Below are 17,495 nucleotides of genomic sequence, written 5' to 3'. Positions count from 1 at the left end.
CTTTTTTCTTTTTTTCTTTTTTTTTGGTCTTTTTCTGGTACCAGGAATCAAACTCATGACCTCGCGCTTGCCAGGCAGGTGCTGTGCTGCTGAGCTAAATCCCCAGCCCAACTCAGTAGTTTTCTATAAGTGATACTTTTGTTCCCCTAGGAGATGCCTGTGAAGTCTGGAGATGTTTTTTGATCATCACAGCTGCAGGGAAGGGGGTATTGTTCTACTGGCGTGTAGTGAATGCCAGTAGGGAAGGAAGTTGGTAAATATCTACTGGCATGTAGTGAATGCCATGCCAAGGATAGTGGTAAATATTCTACAGGGAATAAAATAGACCCAACACAAGCAAGAATTATGCAGTCCCAAATATCAGTAGTGCTAGTTGCTTTTCTCACTGCTGAGACAAAATACCTGACACACAAAGTTAAAGGAGGAAAGTTTTATTTCAGCTCAGAGTTTGTAGAGGTTTCAGTTCTTAGTCAGCTGGTTAAAAGGCAGGGTGGCTGGGCAGAAGGGCATCACAGTGGAGAAACCATTCATGATATGGCAAATAGGAGGCAGTGAGTAGCAAGCCTGCCTTCTTTCTGTCCCTTTATATTCTATCCAGACTACAAGCCTATTGATTTGTGCCACCCATACCTAGAGCAGGGCTTCCGTTATTCACACCCTTAATCCATGTTTACACACCCTAATCCAGCTACCATTGAAACTTCTCACCTATGATCACATGAGGCTTGGGGGGTACATCTAGATACAAATGTAAGAAGGCTAACTTGGAGAAACTCTGATCCATCAATCACTTGAGAAAAGAAGAAAATAGATTGTATTGTGATGGGTGGTCAGAATATGAGGATCTGTGTCCCTTTGATAATATGTATATCATAAGATCCTGTGTTGTATTGCTACTGCCAGGTTTTAGAAAATTATTCTCAGAATATGTATTGCCTACTGTTATATGTAAGACCATAGAGACGATAGTGTTAATCAATGGATCAGAGTGAATTCTATATACAATTTAATGGGAAAATTAATAATAGCAGTGTAAATTAATTTATTTTTGATTTGCAAATACAGGGATACAAGTAATACTTTTATAATTCTCTCCTTTTTTTGCATTTTAGATATAGGCCTTATGTATACTTTTGGAGATGGCCGGCATGGAAAGTTAGGACTTGGACTAGAGAATTTTGCAAATCAATTCTTTCCCATTGTGTGTTCTGAATTCTTGAGATTTACAGTTCAATTGGTAAGGGTATCACATTTTCATTTTTATATTTCCATATTTCTATTTTAAGTCAGCATATTATAGGAAATAAGTTTATATGTTTGTCTGAAAGAGTATCATGGGTATGTATCATCAATTTAACTAATTATCTAAGAGCCACATGTCAGACATTATGTTGCAATAAAAGTCTGTTTCTTTCTTAACTTTACTCTTTTAATATATTCCTTTTTTGCCACATCTTAACTCGTCTGCATTCTCATGTTTTTTGAAAGCCAGACTTTGCCATGCTTATAAACTTTAAAAAAAATTAATTGCCTAGATAATGAACTCAATGAGAATCAAATTAAGAAAACAATACCTTTTACAATAGCAACAAGCAAAATTAAATACTTAGGAATTAACCTAACCAAGGAAGTGAAATGAAAATTATGGTATTCTAAAAAAGAAGATTGAAGAAGACATCAGAAAATGGAACAGTATCCCCTGTTCCTGGATGGGCAGAACCAATGTAGTCAAAATGGCCATTTCCAAAACTGATAAATACATTTAATGTGATCCTCATCAAAATACCAACAGCATCCCTCACAGATCTAGAGTAAGCAATCATAAAATTTTTATAGAACTAAAAGAGACCCAGAGTAGCAAAAGTGATTCTGGGCAACAACTGCAAAGCAGGAGGCACCGCAATCCCAGACTTGAAGTTATATTACAAAGCTACAGTGATAAAACACAGTATGGTATTGGCACAAAAACAGACATGTGGATCAGTGGAATAGAACAGAAGATGCAGAAACATGAAGTGGTCTGATGTTTGACAAAGGGGCTAAAACATACACTGGAGAAAAGATAACCTCTTTAAAAAATGGTGCTGAGAAAATTGGCTTGCCACATGCAGAAATTGAGTCTAGAACAAATATCTCACCATGTACTAAACTAAAATCAAAATGAATCGAAGATATAAAAGCTAAAACAAACACTTTATCTGATGGCAAATAAAGTAGGTAAAAATCTTGAAGGCATAATCATAGGCAAGGACTTTCTAAACAGAACCACAATTGCACAAGAAATAACTTTAAGAGTCAGCAAATGGGATCACATCAAATTGAAAAGCTTCTACATAGCAAAGGAAACAACCAACAAAGTGAAGAGACAATTACAGAATAGGAAAAAAATTTTACCAGCTATTCCTGGGACAGAGGAATAATATCTAGAATATATAAAGAACTCAAAATTAGACCTCCCAAAATAAAAGACCCAGTCAAAAAATAGGTAATTGAAGTGAATAGATACTTCTCAGAAGAAGTGTAAATGGCCATTAAATACATGAAAATATGTTAAATATCTCTGGCCATTAGACAGGTGCAAATGAAAACAGCACTGAGTTTCCATCTTATTCCAGAAAGAACGGTAATCATCAAGAAATCAAATAATAACAAATGTTTGCAAAGCTGTGGGATTAAGGAGTTTTTCTGCTTTGTTGGTAGTACTATAAATTAGTATGACCAATGTGGAAATCAGAATGGGTGTTGCTCAAAACCTAAAAAGAGAAGCCAGGCATGGTGGTACATGCCTGTGATCCTAGTATTTGTGAGGCTGAGGCAGGAGGATTCCCATGAGTTTTAGGCCAGCCTGAACCACAAAGCCAGACCTAGTCTCAAAAAACAAAAAATACCAAAATACCCTAAAAATAGAAATTCCATTTGACTTAGCTATTCTCCTATTCTCCTTTTAGGTATCTTTTTAAAAGAGTTAAAGACATCATATTACAGTGGTACCTAAGCAACCATGTTTATGGCCACACAGCTCATAAAAGCTAAAGCTAAATCTATATGTCCATCAAGAGATGAATGAATAAAGAAAATGTAGTATTTATACACAATGGATTACTACTCTGCCATAAAGAAGGATATGTTTGTGTCACTTGTAGGAAAATGGATGTACATTGAGATCATAATATTAAAGGAAATCAATCAGACATGTAAGCTTAAATATAGTATCAATGGTTTCTTTTATATGAGAAGCTTAACACTTAAATAAAGAGCCAAATAAAAGATAGGTAATAGGAAATAGGGACATATACCTTTTGCAAAAGGGAAGGGAACCAAGAGATAGAAGACAGGGAGAGGCAAGGAAAAGGAAAAGCAAAAAGAATTTAGATATGTTATGTACATGTACTGTACCAACTTCCTATGAGGACTGTAATCATTCTGTACTGCATACATGTAGTGATAAAAACAAAAATGAAAAGAAAATGTTTTATTGGCTAAATATTATTCAGATAAGAATGTATCATTTCAGTGTCACATCACCATCAGCACCATCTCTCTTTTGTTTCTAATAGTTTTGCCAGTTAAGAACTGTAGACTTTTCACATCTATTGTAGTACAGGGAGCTCCATAGAGACAGAGTCACATCACTAGATGACTCTGTTCCTTTTTGAGGAAAAACAAGTAAACATAGGCATAGAAAATCCTAAGACATTCAGAGGCAAAATTTTATCATATGCATTCTTTGTGCAAACTTGCCAAGGAAAGCATAACAAGCATCCAGATGCTTCTATCAAGTTGTCAGTTCCTAAGAAGTGCTCTGCGAGGTGGAAGACTATGCCCAATAATAAAAAAGGAAAATTTGAAGACATGGCAAAAACAGACAAGGACCATTTTGAAAGAGAAATGAAAAGCTATCCCTCCTATAGGGAAAGCAAAAAGGCCAAGAACCATATTACTCCTAGGAAGCAACCTATTACCTTGTTCTTCTCTGAGTATCAACCAAAAAATCAAATGAGAGCATCCCAGCCTGTCCTTTAGTATTATTGCAGAGATGTGGAATATCAGTGCTGCAGATGACAAGAAGAACTGTGAAAAGAAAGCTGCTCAGCTGAAGGAAACATATGAAAAGGATATTGCTGATTACTGAGCTAAAGGAAAACCTGATGAAGCAAAAAAGGGAGTCATCAGGGCTGAATAAGCAAGAAAAAAGGACAAGGAGGAAGATGAGGGGGATGAGGAGGAAATGAAGATGGAAAGATGACAATGATGAATCTGTTGCTTCTAGCACATTTTTTTGGTCTGTAAAGCATTTCACCCTCCCCATGCAATTCCCTCCTTTTAAGGAAAAAAATTAAAATGTAAAACTTCGTTTTTAAACTATACAGTGTTTTGTATAGTTAACACACTCCCAAATATGTGTTTAGGTAGCCCTGTCCTTGTGATACTTGGAATAGCCGCTAACCTTGCCTGACAAAGTATGGAGGTTGTAAAATGGCATGGAAATTTAAAATAAGGTTTTGTTCATACATAGCCCACATTAGTTATATATGGGTATGATAGTTTTTTCATTTTGAATCATTTCTGATGCAGCTTATGCAAAATATTTCTTATTCTGTCAATTAATACCACTCTGTAACTGCAAAAGAAAAAGTTGGAGCTGTTTTGTTGATATCTTGATTATATCTAAGTAAATATAATTTTTTATTAGAAAAAAATACTATAGACTTGTGAAAATTCTGTTTACTTGGTCATGATAGTATTTCTTCTTCAAAGACACATTGTCTCATACTGTGGAACACTTTCATTGGTTTATTTGACAACCACTTAAGGAAAGCAGTCTATGTGCAAGAAAGCAGACAAAGCATTTAGGCGTACAAAGTGTTCGGCAGTGAACAAAATGACCAATCAAGTCCTCATTATTGAGCTTATACCTTTTTAAAACAATTTTTTTGAGGCAGGGTCACACTATGTAGTCTAGGTTTGCCTTGAACTTGCTGATTAGCCCAGATTGGCCTTGAACTCATGTTCTTTCTGCCTCAGTCTCCTGAATGCTGGGATTGCAGGCATGTGCTACCATGCACCACTCTTCATTGGACTTATAGTATGATGGGGAAAATAATTTTATAAAGTTATGAAAAACTAGGGAAATTTTAAATTTGAAAATACTATAAAGGAGAGGTGAAGAATATGCTGTTTTTATACCACCAGGTAGAACACTAAAAAGTGGCTAGAATTTGTATATTAAAAATACTATTTCAGTACTTTCTTTAAGTTCATTTATTTTTCAAAATTCTTTAAATATTTATTTCATTTTTCATTATTCCATCATCATGGATATGTACATTTTCCTCTAAGGAATTCTAAGCATTAAACTTAGAAAATGTTCATGTAACAGAAAAGGCTTTGGGGGGTATAGCTCAGTGGCACAGTGCCTGCCTGGCAAGTGCAAGGTCCTGAGTTCGATTCCCTGTACCACAAAAACAAAAACCAAACAAATAGAAGGCTTTGATTATCCCAAGAGACTGATTTATCCTTGGGTCATTTTTCCCAGTAGAACGTCTCAGAAGTGTTTTTTCAAGTTTTTAGTGTTGCACCTATATAAAATATAACATTTTCTAACTTGTAAGGAGACATGAACATAAGTAATTTTTTTATATTAAGTTGAAAGCAAATGGTGGATTAGATGTACTCTAATTTTTAATCAGTGTTTTTTGGGGGGGGCGGTACTGGGAATTGAACTCAGGACCTTGCACTTGCCAGGCAGGCGCTTATCCCACTGAGCTATATCCCTGGCCCTTAATTCAGTGTTAAGAGGTTATATATTTTAATTCATGTGTGTGGAGAGAGAAAGATAGGGGTAGAGAGAGAGAGAAGAAGAGGAGCAGGAGGGTGAGGGAGGAAGAGAAAAAGAAGTGAGAAGAGATAATTTATGAGTCAGTGTAAGAAGTCTGCCAGTAAGTAAATGAGGTGTAGCTGATCTGATAGCTGTTAAAAAAACCCCACTTGTGTTTGACGTCTATGTCAATTAAATTTTCTTTGGATTTATGCTTGCAGGTTGCTTGTGGTGGATGCCAAACGCTAGTTTTTGCTTCTCCACGCATTAATGTGGTGGGAGGAAGTGACTTCAATCAAACAAATGATTTTTGCCTACCTGCAGCTACTTTGCTGCCCTCTGAAAACCTGACCTCAGGAAATGTACTGCCTAGAACTTTATCAGCGCGTCTGCGACGAAGAGAGCGGGTAGGGTTGTGGCCTATGTAATAGTGTGATCTAGCATTGTGAAGAAAATGTGAAGGAAAACCAGTTTCTTTGAAATCAAAGAAATGTATTTTTAGCTATAATTGCTAATAAAGTAACTATACTTGAAGGCTTTTAATCTTTTAGAGAGAATTTAGAGTTAAGTCACTAAAGACACAAAGTACAAAGTTCATATTATTATGATAACCTTGACTTACAGACAGTGATACTATACAAGGCATCCTTTTATAGGCCCTTTTATCGTCTTAGGATGACTGCTGTTTTTTCATCTGTATATGGATTGACTTCAAGTCTAACTTTTTACATACTTTCTCTGTTACTGTAGTAGGACACCTAACATGAGATCTACCCATGGAGCAGATTTTTAGTTGTACCGTATAGTATTGTTAATATAAGCATGACATTATGTTGTAGACTAGGTCTCTAGGACATAATCATCTTGCCTAGTGGTGTATTCTTTTATCTTTTAATTAGGCCTCACGAGCAGTGGAAGGTTATATACCATAATCAGTGAAACAAGAGTAACAAATAAGGACTTCAGTTTGAGAGAGGGACTATTCTCAATTAAATTTAGAGTCTCTGAATTACAATTTCACTGACATCTTTTTAAAAAAAGAAAATACCAAATAATATTTAAAGGAGACATACCATTTTTGAAAATTACTTGGAGTTCTAAAACTCATCCCTTTTGAAGTGAGAAAGTTAACTAGCTTTTTACTATGAAAAGGTACATATGGAAAGGTTGAGGAATATCCTATCAGTGTTTTGTAAGTGCTATTTACATCTCATAAGCAGTATTTTGTTTTGCAGGGAAAATGCACACATTTATTCTCCAATATGTGAAAGATAGTTTAGAGTAACTAAGATACAGAGACAACAGAACAAAATGTATTTGAGTTCTTAGGGATTGTTAAGAAATAAATGAGCTGGGCGTGGTTGTGCATGCCGTAACCCTAGCACTCTGGGAGGCTGAAGCAGGAGGATCACAAGTTCAAATCCAACCTGGGAAGTTTATTGACTCAAGACCCTGTGTCAAAAACGAGTGGGGGATGTAGCTCAGTGTAAAGGCCACGAAAACCGAAAGAAAAGTATTTTTAAAATCGGCAGACTTTGAAGTCTTTCTCATAAATATTTTTAGCAACTGCAGGGAAATTTATGCCAGTATTATATATAATGTCATCTGACAGTTTATTTAACCTATTTGTTTTAAAGGACAGATCCCCAGATCCTATGCAGATGATACGAACACTACCTCCATTAGAGGAGACTGCCACAGCACCTTCTTCTTTTTCCATCGCTTTAGTCTCTTGCAGTCTGTCTGTGAGTAAGCTCTCAAAGAAAAGCAGCTTTGACTCCATGGAGCCACTTGAGCCAGGTAATATTTGCTACCCTGCCTTTCAGGAGAAATATGTGTTTTATTCCTGTTGCTTTCATGTATATCTTAAAATTCTTTTCCAGTTCATTAAATTGTCCTTCCCCTAATTAGAGCTTCAAATCTCCCATTTCAATTCATGTCTAGGAATACCCCTATAAAAAAGAAAGCACTGTCGGTGGCCCTAAGGGTGACATGTAACCACAACAGTACGTCTGTATAGCATTGGTTGATATTAATGAGATCTTCCTTTATACTGTCTTTTTTAAGCCCTGAAGCAACTGCTTGAAATCAGTGGGAGTTATAGTCTTCATTTTACAAATGAGAAAAGCAAGGCTTGAGGAGATTGAGTATTTGAACACAGGTTTCCTAGACCTATGTAAAATTCCATACTTAGATATTAATGTATAGTGGTTTAGAACATGGGCTATGGAGTTCAGTTGATCTGGGCTTACATCCGGCTCTGACTTTTACTATGTGGCTAACTTAATCTAGGCCTCATTTCCCTTATCTTTGAAATGAGTTTAATAATGCCTGCTTCAGAAAGTGATTGTGAGGATTCAGTGAGATCAGGCGTGTAAAATACTTAGCATTGGGCACAGGGCCTCTAAAAACCTCTTAATAACTATGATTATTAATACCTCTACCTCATTGCTAGATATAGATTTCTTGATTTAAATTATAATCCCAACTGTTCCTGCTATACACTTGTTCTACGTAATGTTGTTTACAAACATTGGTGGGTCTTAGCAGTGTCTCTATTTTACTGAAGGTTATTTGCTTGGATGGTAGGGCAGGACAGAAAGGCAGGGCCATAAGATCAGAAGAAACAGGTTTGGAATTAAGATACAACCTGAGCATCAGGGATTAAGACCCATGGCACAGATCATTTTTAGTACCTCTGAGATCAGGAAACTATGCCAAAAAATGCAAAATGTTGAAAAGTAAAGCACGGGACCTCAGACAAGAGAAAGCCACAAGAACTGAACATTAAGTATAAGTAGAGTCTGGTAATGAACCACTTTCCAGCATCTGACCTACAGTTCTTGTACAGTTCCTTTATTTTTTAAATTAATTTTTTTGGTAAATTTTTGATATACATAATGATGACGTGCATCATAGGGAATTTGTACCTGTACATATTTCTTGATTATTTTTTTCCTAGTCTCTTACCCTTTCTTCAGTCCTTCTTCCCCTCCTTATTTACAGCAGCTTTGTTTCCATGTTTTTCTCCTGTTCTCTTTTTTCCCTTTTTCCCTTCCTTGCCCCCCTCCCCGTTCTCCTTCTGATTTGAACATTTTCTTCCTCCTTCCCAATGTCTATCATCCATTTTGGTCCTTATTTACACTTTTGGTTTCTCATGCAAGAGAAGCAATGTAGTATTTAAACATGTATCTGATTTATTTTGCTTAAAAGTATGGTCTCAGAGTGCATCCATTTACCTAAAAGTGTCTCAAGTTTATTCTTCTTTATGGCAGAGTAGTACTCCATCACATATAAGAAGCACATTTTTTTTTGTTTTTTTTCCAGTACCAGGAATCGAACTCATGACCTCACGCTTGCCAGGCAGGCACTGTGCCACTGAGCTAAATCCCCAGCCCCAAGAAACACATTTTCTTTATCCATTCATCCATTGATGGGAATCTGAGCTGTTCCCAAGATTTAGCTATTACAAATTATGCTGCTGTAAACATGGGTGTGCATATATCACTGTGGTATGATGCTTTTAACTCTTGGGAAGACACCAAGAAGGGGAATAGCTGGATCAAATGGAATCTCTAGTTTTAGTTTTTTGAGGAATCTTCATATTCATTTCCATATTGGTTGTGCCAACTTACACTTTCACCAACAGTGGAGAAAGATTCCTTTCTCCCCAGAGCCTTGCCAGCATTTGTTATTGATTGTTTTCTTGATGATAGCCACACCTTGTGGGGTGAGATGGAATCTCAGTGTTGTTTTAATATGCAATTCTTGAATGACCAGTGATGTTGAACATTTTTTTCATATGTTTACCATTTCTATCTCCTCATCTGAAAATTATTATTCATTTTGGATGCCCATTTTTGGATTAGGTGTTTAAATTTGGAGGATCTAGTTTTTCTAAATTCTTTACATATTCTAGATAATAGTTCTTTGAGGAATAACTGGTGAAAGTTGTTTCCCGTTCTGTGCGTTGTCTCTTCATGCTGTTGGTGATTTCTTTTAGTTAGTATCAGTCTTGTCAGTGAATGAGAGAGGGGGGAAATTAGAGAATAGTGTGATGAATGCAAAGTATTGCTCAAAGATTAAGAAAAAGAGCTCAAGGAAGTACCTTGTGCATTTGCTATTGTAGAGATTATCAGTGACCTCAACAAGAGCAGTTCCAGGGGGAAGACTCAGAAAGAAGCCAGAGGGTTAACAGTTGAGGCATGAATGGGCAATGAGAAAGTGAAAAGGAGACGGGTATCTAGATCATTATTTTGTCTCTTTGGCCATAAGGTAGCCCAGGCATCTGGGCTAGAAGCTGAAGGGAACTGTAGGGTCAGTGGTGAGAAATATTGGAGCATGTTTGTATGCCAGTGGAAATATCCAGGACAACTCGGTAGCCCAGGAGACAAGATGCAGAGCTCTCAGAAGACTAAAGAGGCTAGCATACAGAGTAATCTTCGGTAACAGGAAAGATGCCCTATATTTTAACAGGAAAATTAGAACTTGGATGCAAATGTAGATAATTGTGTATATTTCTTGGTAAGATCGGGTAGATCAGGTTTGGTAACATCTGTTTTCTCAGTCAACTCTGACACAAAGCCATCAGCTTAAATGAATTACACTGTGTTTTCTAAACCTATGTTCTCTGTCTTCTGTATTCTGTCCGTGTAACATTTTCCATGTTACTGTTCCTTAGATGCAGTTCAATTCCTATCTGCTCCACTGTCTTCAGAGAATAGCTGATATTTATGAAAAGAAGTGAGAATTTTCTCGTAACATTCTCACCTGCTTTTTTGGCTTAATCTCTCCATAACCTTTGCCCTGTAACCTTTATTTCAGTCAGGAATCTCTACACTGTGGCTGATCGGCCAAATCCAGCTATCCACATTGTTTTGTACGTGAACTTTTGTTGGAACCAAGCAGTAACATATACTGCCTATAGCTACTTCATGCTACATTATTAGAGATCGAGTCAAGACTGTGTGGCTCACAAAGCTTAAAATATTTACTTGTGGCCTTTTAAAGAAAAAAATATATGCTGACCCAATTTTGATCAAACTAAGCAATTTAGAATCTGACTTACTGAAAAGAATATAGGCTGCAGAGTCAGAAAGATCTGAGATTGACACTCCAGAAAGGTCAAAGAAGTTTATTTTCTTGAATTTGTAAAATGAAACAATACTGACTTTTCTTGTTAACCTAATGTGTATGAGGCTGTGTTACTGGCACATGGAAAGCCTTCAACATAAGCTGCTTCCCTGTGTGTCCTTTTTTTTCCTTGCTCCTTTGCTTTATTGTGAATGGGCTTCATTTTTTTCCTCTTCCACTTCCATTTTTACCTATCTGTTAGAATGCTACTCTTTGTGCCTCTGTAGTGAAAGCTTTCCTGATTCCAAACGTTTGCATTTGATTTCTCTTTCCCCTATATCATGTATTGTACATTCCCTTTTAGGCTCTAAGTTCAATAATATTTGGCAGTGACAGCACTGCTAATTTTTATTAACTATGCATATACATATATATATATAAACAGCTGTTGTACACTTTAAATATAAATAATAAAAACGAAATAATTAGCATTTGTTACTTCTCCATATTACCTACCACACACGGAATAAGCACTAAATGCTTAGTATGGTTTGTGTCTGGATGTACCCCCAAAGCCTCATTCTGTCATGGGGGCAGGCTTTTTGGAGGCAGCTGAGTCTAGAGTTTGTGATTGGTTCATTGTCTAGTGGGGGTGTGAGTGCTACACCTGCTCTAGGGCAGGTAGCCTGCATACAGTATAAGGGTCGGAAAAGAGGCTTGTTCCTCTCCTTTTTGCTCTTGTTGCTTTTGCTGTCTTCTGCCAACATGAACTGTTGCAACCTCTGCCACACCACCCTGTCTTGGAGCCTGATAATTTTGGACTGAAACCTCCACAAACTATGGCCTAAATAAACCTTTCCTTCCTTAACTTTGGGTGTCAGGTATTTTGTCTCAGCAGTGAGAGAAAAGTAACTAAGACAGTGACTACTTGTTCATTCATTTGTATCAATTTAAAAGAGAAAGATCATTGTAGCCTACCGTTTTTAGCAAAGACTTCATTAAGGAGCTCCCCTCCAATAAAAGGACAAGTGCTATAAAAGGATATAGTGAGAAATTGAGAAAAATATAATGTTGAATAGAACTTATGACTTTTAATTATGTGCTTTATGATGTAACTTGGAATTTTCTGTGACAGGTCCTAGAAAGCTTAGCTGAGTTGTTCTGGCTTTTATGGAGTTGCAGTTATACTGTCAGATAGGGCTGCAGTTATCTGTAACCTCGACTGGCACATGGCCATTGACAGTAGGCTTCATATCCTCACCACATAGGCTTCTCTCTTTACAGTTTCCCCCAGAGGAAAAGATGAGAAAGAGAGAGAGAGACAGACAGACGGAAAGAGAGAGAGAGAGAGAGAGAGAGAGAGAGAGAGAGAGAGAGAATATGCATGCATGTAACCAAGACTAAAGCTACAATGACATCACAGTGTGTTTGCATTCTTAAGTTCACCATACACATAGATATCAACCTGGTACAGTGTGCAAGGGGAGTTACTCAAGGTAACAGTATCTGGAGAGCTAACCCCCAGTGCTCAATATCTATGTAGTATTTATCCCAAAGGAATAGCGTTTACCTGTCCCTATTAATGAAGCAGTTGTTATATCATTGTTCTCTAAGTTTTGAAACTTTCAGAACGTTTTAAAAACATATTATTACTGTGAATGACTTCTGCTCAACTCCTACCATGAGCTTAAAGGACCTTTGGTAAAAATGACAGTCATGCTCTGTATTACAAAATAATTTCTATTTTTTGTATATTTCCTTTTTCCTTTCCTGTTGAAATCTGGATTTCCTTTTTCCCTTTTAATCATTCAGATGTTTGTCAAGATAAAGTGACAAAAGACAGAGAGATAGAAAATTCTTCATCGGCAGGTTCAGAAAGCCTGGGAGAAACTACTGATGTCTTAAATATGGTAATAACTTCCTATCTATCTAGATAGTAATTTGATTTTAATTTTAGTTCATCATGTTTGTGTGTTTGCTTTCTGTATTCTCTTAAGTAGCTGCTTTTTATTTCATTTCGTTAATTTTAACCAACTTTATTTAGGTATAATTTGTACAAAAGATTTGTTTCTGTCACATCATCAGGATGGCAATCGAGAGATATTACTATCTGAATAGTTTTGCATTCATTATATATATATTTATATATATATATATGTATAATGCTTGCATATATAATCATCCATATCGTCTGTTTATTTTGTAACATATACTTTTATTTATTTCAGACACATATGATGAGCCTGAGCTCCAGTGACAAGTCATTACAATTTTCGCCAATTCAAAAACAAAAGGTATAATATGGAGAGTTGTTTTTATTTTAATGACTAAGAACAGTTTATTTTTCTTAGAAAGATTTCTGCAGAGAACACGAGAAAAGTAAGCATTTACTTTAGAATTGAAAAAATAGAAGAGTACAATGTAGATGACCTCCATATGGCTTGTTCTGTTGGTATGTATTTTCTGTGATACAACAAAATTGATAGAATTCCATTGGTGGAATTTTTTTTTTTTCAAGCAATAGATTACAGTTGCAGTTCCTATTTATAGAAAGAGGCTACTGTTTATCGGAGTGGCTGTCTGACTTTGGTAGAGTATGACTTTGAGTGATACTAGGTTGACTTTCCTGGATGATATTAACATTTTTTTCTAGTTTAAAATGTTATTGTTTTAGTGAGTTTTTGGATTGGGTTTTATCAAGGAATGAATAGCATAGAAACATGATTAAAGTAAACTTGCAAATTAAAGATTGCTCAAGAGTGAGAGAGACCTTTACTTAATAACAAATAGCAAGAGGAAGGAATAGTCTAGTTTCCACAATCCTGGACAGATAAAGACCTGCCTTGAAATTGTTTTTTTTCTTGGCCTTACGGTCCAGTGGAGAGAAATGATGAGTTTGGGGATTAGGAAAACATAGCAGAAAAATGTAAATTGAGGGAGAAAGGCTATAAAAAACATTTAATTACATTGCTGGTGCATGTGCTATTATTACAAGTCCTAAAAACTGAAAGCAATAAAAGGAAGAGAATCTTGCTAAATTTCTTGTGACTCTCCTCTTTGCCTTTTCTGGGCTACTTTATTATACTAGGGAAAGGCACATACATTTAGAAATGAATTTTGAAAGTTGAACAGACTATCTCTTTGGAAAGAACTTTCAAGTTATAAGACTCTAAAGAACAGAACTAGAACATATAGAAAAGAAAAGCACTTCCATTTATATATATATATATATATATATATATAATCTTTATTAAGTTTATTAGTAGAATTTAGATATACATAGTGATTATATTCATCATAGGGAACTTGTACCTGTACATGATATGTCTTAGTTGTTCTTTTTTCCCCCATTTCCCTCCCCTTCCTTCAACCTCTCTTCCCCTCTTCATTTATAAAGCTTTATTTCCAATTTATCCTTTTTTTCCCTCATTTTAAAAATTTCCCTTCCTTTTAGACTTTGCTAGGCTTGTTTTACTGAGTTAAAGAGATTTGTTATACACTATTACCATACTAATAATATATGTTAGCTTGTTAATTTGTAACTTGTCCTGTTTTAATAATTTCCTTGGGAGAAAAGATAAACCTCTTTATAGGCCTTTCTCATCACAACTTATAAATTCTACTTAGTAGTTTTATCACCCAGAGACCTAAATTTAGTAGATCTTTGGGTATGTTAGCTTGCAAAATTTGGTCAGCAATTTGGATTTGTTGTATTTTGTTCAACAGGAAATTATTTCATATTGGTAATGTATTATTCAGACCTTAACATTTGATTTAATAGTTTTTATACAGATCTTACATTTTACCTGAATATTTTTTGGTAGTGACTTTTTTCATATCCTCAAGTTATTATAATGAACATATTATAATAAAAGGAAGAGGGTCCAAAATGTGAAACCCATATAAAGATTTTGCTTAGAAAAAATGCATTCATTATTATTTATTATATAATTTAAAATGTTTATACTTTCCATTTTAGTTTTTCTGTAGAAATCAGCTATTTTTGAAATTTTTATTTTCTTTAATTTTGTGAATTTCATGGGTTCATGAAATAAAATTACAAATGAAGTAAAAATGGTACAGAAGGTATAAAACATACTGAGCTGCAAGAACAATATAAATTTTTAAAAATAATCTTGCAAAAACAGTCTGGAAATGAGTCATATATCTGGATTAATTCAGATTAAGGGGCAGAGGTAAATATTAGTGGTACTGTGAGTAATGAAGAAATTAATGCAGGTATTACAAATTGAAAGGTAAATGCATGCATATTATTAAAATTAGATATTATAAAATTAGATCTTCCAGAGACGTAGAGAGTGGTACAGATTGTCCCTAATGAAAAGAAAACCTCAACAAAATGATTAGTAAAAGTAGACATTTTTATTTTCTTAGTAAAATCTATAAAAATGTAAAATCTTGACAGAGATACTTTATAGATGATGTTACTTTTGTCTATGAATACTAGTATGACAATTACTTCAAAACATTTACAGAAACAAGACACAGTTGAGAAACTGATGCAGCATACAGCTTGTACTGAAAGTGATGATAGTAATACATGCGAAAATGAAGAAATATCAAAAATGAAAGAAGGGAAAGCATATAAACAGGTAGCAAAAGGGATCCTCATGAAGCAAGCAGCTGAGACTTTGGAAGCATTTTCCGATGAGGAAGTAGGTAATGGCTCAGACCAGGTGGGGCCTCAGATCCACACCAATGAAAACTGTATGCAAAAGGAGATACTTAGTGATGAAAATAAGAGTGGTGTTGATCAACTTGATGATAAAGAAATAGAAAAAGAAAATTATGGAGAAGAAATAATCTCTGAGAAGAAAACTGAGCTGGTTGGAGTGACAGGTCTGAATGATATAAGAAAAGGGGAAGAAAATCTAAAATGTGTAAAATATGATATATTATTTGGTGATTTATCAGATAAAGACATGAATACTGAAACTGAAGAAAATAAGGGTTTTGTTAAGGAAAGTAAAAGTAGGAAGCAAGATGAGATCTTTTACAGTGAAAGAAAACTGATAGAAAAACCCAAGAGTTATGTGGAGCATGACAGTTTCCAGCAGCCCAAGTCAATATTACTTAGTAGTGAAGATAATGATGATGAAGTGGAAACTGACCACAACTTGTGGCTCCAAAGACAGTTGGACAAACAAGAATTTAATTTTGAACTCAGAACATCAAGTGTTGTGGCCCAATATAATTTTAAGTATACTGACTTGCCAATGATACCAGAGGAACAGGAAGAAACAGAGGATTTAGAAGAAATTGCAGACATGGAGCAAATGATAGAGGCACATAAGAAAAATGTGGAGGTTCAAGGAGGAAGAAAAGAGGAAGCAGAGAGCCTGTCAGATGCCTATACAGACAGAGCAGAGGTGAGTGAAGGCAAAGAGGAGTCAGGGGAAGAGGCAAAGGATGGGCCTGAAAATGGAGGAGATCAAATCTGTGAAGAGGGTAGCTCAGGGGTAGAACAGTGGCAAAGGGAGGAAGGGCATAAAGACCATGGAGCAGCAGAAATAGAGAACCTGGATGAGGAAGAGAAGGATCTAGAAGAGGGAGAGGAATGGGGAAAAAAAGATGATGAAGAACAGGAGAAAGTGGAGAGAGAGGTAGGGTACCAGGAAGAAAGAAACCAGGGGATGGAGGAAGGAGAAATGAAGGAGCAAGGAGAGGATGAAAAAGAGGAGGAGAAAAAGAGAGGAGGAAAAGAAAGAGAAGGGGCAGAAGAGGAAGGAGAGAGGGAGAAAAGAAAGATGGAAGGAGAGGGGAAAGAGGCTAAAGGAGAGGAGGTCGGGGAGGAAAGAGAGAAGGAAGAAGGAGAGAGGAAGGAGGAACAGGGAGAAGGAGAGGGGGAAGAGGAGGAAGGAAGAGAAAAGGAGGAAGGAATAGGGGAGGAAGAAGAAGGAGAAGAGGAAGAGGAAGGAGAGGGGGAAGATGATGAAGGGGAGAATGAAGAGGAAGAAGGAATGGAAGAAAAGGAGGAAGGGGAGGATGAGGAGGAAAAAGAAAATGAAGGAGAAGTGGAAGAAGTGAAGGAAAGAGAGGATAAAGAAGGGGGAGAGGAAGGAGAAAGGGAAGAAGGAGAGGGAGAAGGGAAGGAAGGAGAAGGGGAAGAAGGAGAGGGAGAAGGGAAGGAAGGAGAGAGGGAAGGGGAGAAAGAAGAAGGGGAATGGGAGGAAGGGGAGGAAAGAGAGGGTGAAGGGGAGGAAGAAGAGGGGGAAGGGGAGGAAGGAGAGGGGGAAAGGGAAGAAGGAGAGGGGGAAGGGGAGGAAGGAGAGGGGGAAGGGGAGGAAGGAGAGGGGGAAGGGGAGGAAGGAGACGGGGAAGGGGAAGAGGAAGGGGAGGGAAGAGACAGGGAAGGGGAGGAGGAAGGGAAGGAAGGAGAGGGGGGAGGGGAGGAAGAGGAGGAAGGGGAGGAAGAAGAGGGGGAAGGGGAGGAAGAAGAGGGGGAAGGGGAGGAGGAAGAGGGTGAGGGAGAGGAAGAGGGTGAAGGAGAGGAGGAAGAGGGTGAAGGAGAGGAGGAAGAGGGGGAAGGAGAGGAGGAAGAGGGTGAAGGAGAGGAGGAAGAGGGGGAAGGAGAGGAAGAAGA

General features: G+C 36.7%; 1 protein-coding gene and 1 pseudogene across 4 annotated transcripts in view; both read left to right on the top strand.

Moving 5' to 3' along the window:
* The window catches only part of Rpgr (retinitis pigmentosa GTPase regulator), a 54,500-nt gene that overhangs the window by 19,525 nt on the left and 17,480 nt on the right, over window positions 1-17,495 (top strand). For 3 of the 4 annotated variants that reach the window (XM_005414820.2, XM_013510073.1, XM_005414821.2), the window contains exons 9-14: window positions 1,113-1,237; window positions 6,040-6,225; window positions 7,456-7,618; window positions 12,704-12,801; window positions 13,120-13,185; window positions 15,388-16,281. In XM_005414820.2, coding sequence (XP_005414877.1) covers window positions 1,113-1,237; window positions 6,040-6,225; window positions 7,456-7,618; window positions 12,704-12,801; window positions 13,120-13,185; window positions 15,388-16,281 — 1,532 coding nt within the window. The remainder of the gene's footprint in view (window positions 1-1,112; window positions 1,238-6,039; window positions 6,226-7,455; window positions 7,619-12,703; window positions 12,802-13,119; window positions 13,186-15,387; window positions 16,282-17,495) is intronic. The other variant, XM_013510074.1, reaches the window with a different exon arrangement.
* LOC102029346 lies at window positions 3,637-5,867 on the top strand (annotated as a pseudogene).

Source organism: Chinchilla lanigera, unplaced genomic scaffold, assembly GCF_000276665.1.
Source record: "Chinchilla lanigera isolate Chin_1 unplaced genomic scaffold, ChiLan1.0 scaffold00200, whole genome shotgun sequence".
Taxonomy (NCBI): Eukaryota; Metazoa; Chordata; class Mammalia; order Rodentia; family Chinchillidae; genus Chinchilla; species Chinchilla lanigera.
Note: the sequence above shows the minus strand (reverse complement) of the source record. Positions and strands in the feature narration are given on the sequence as shown.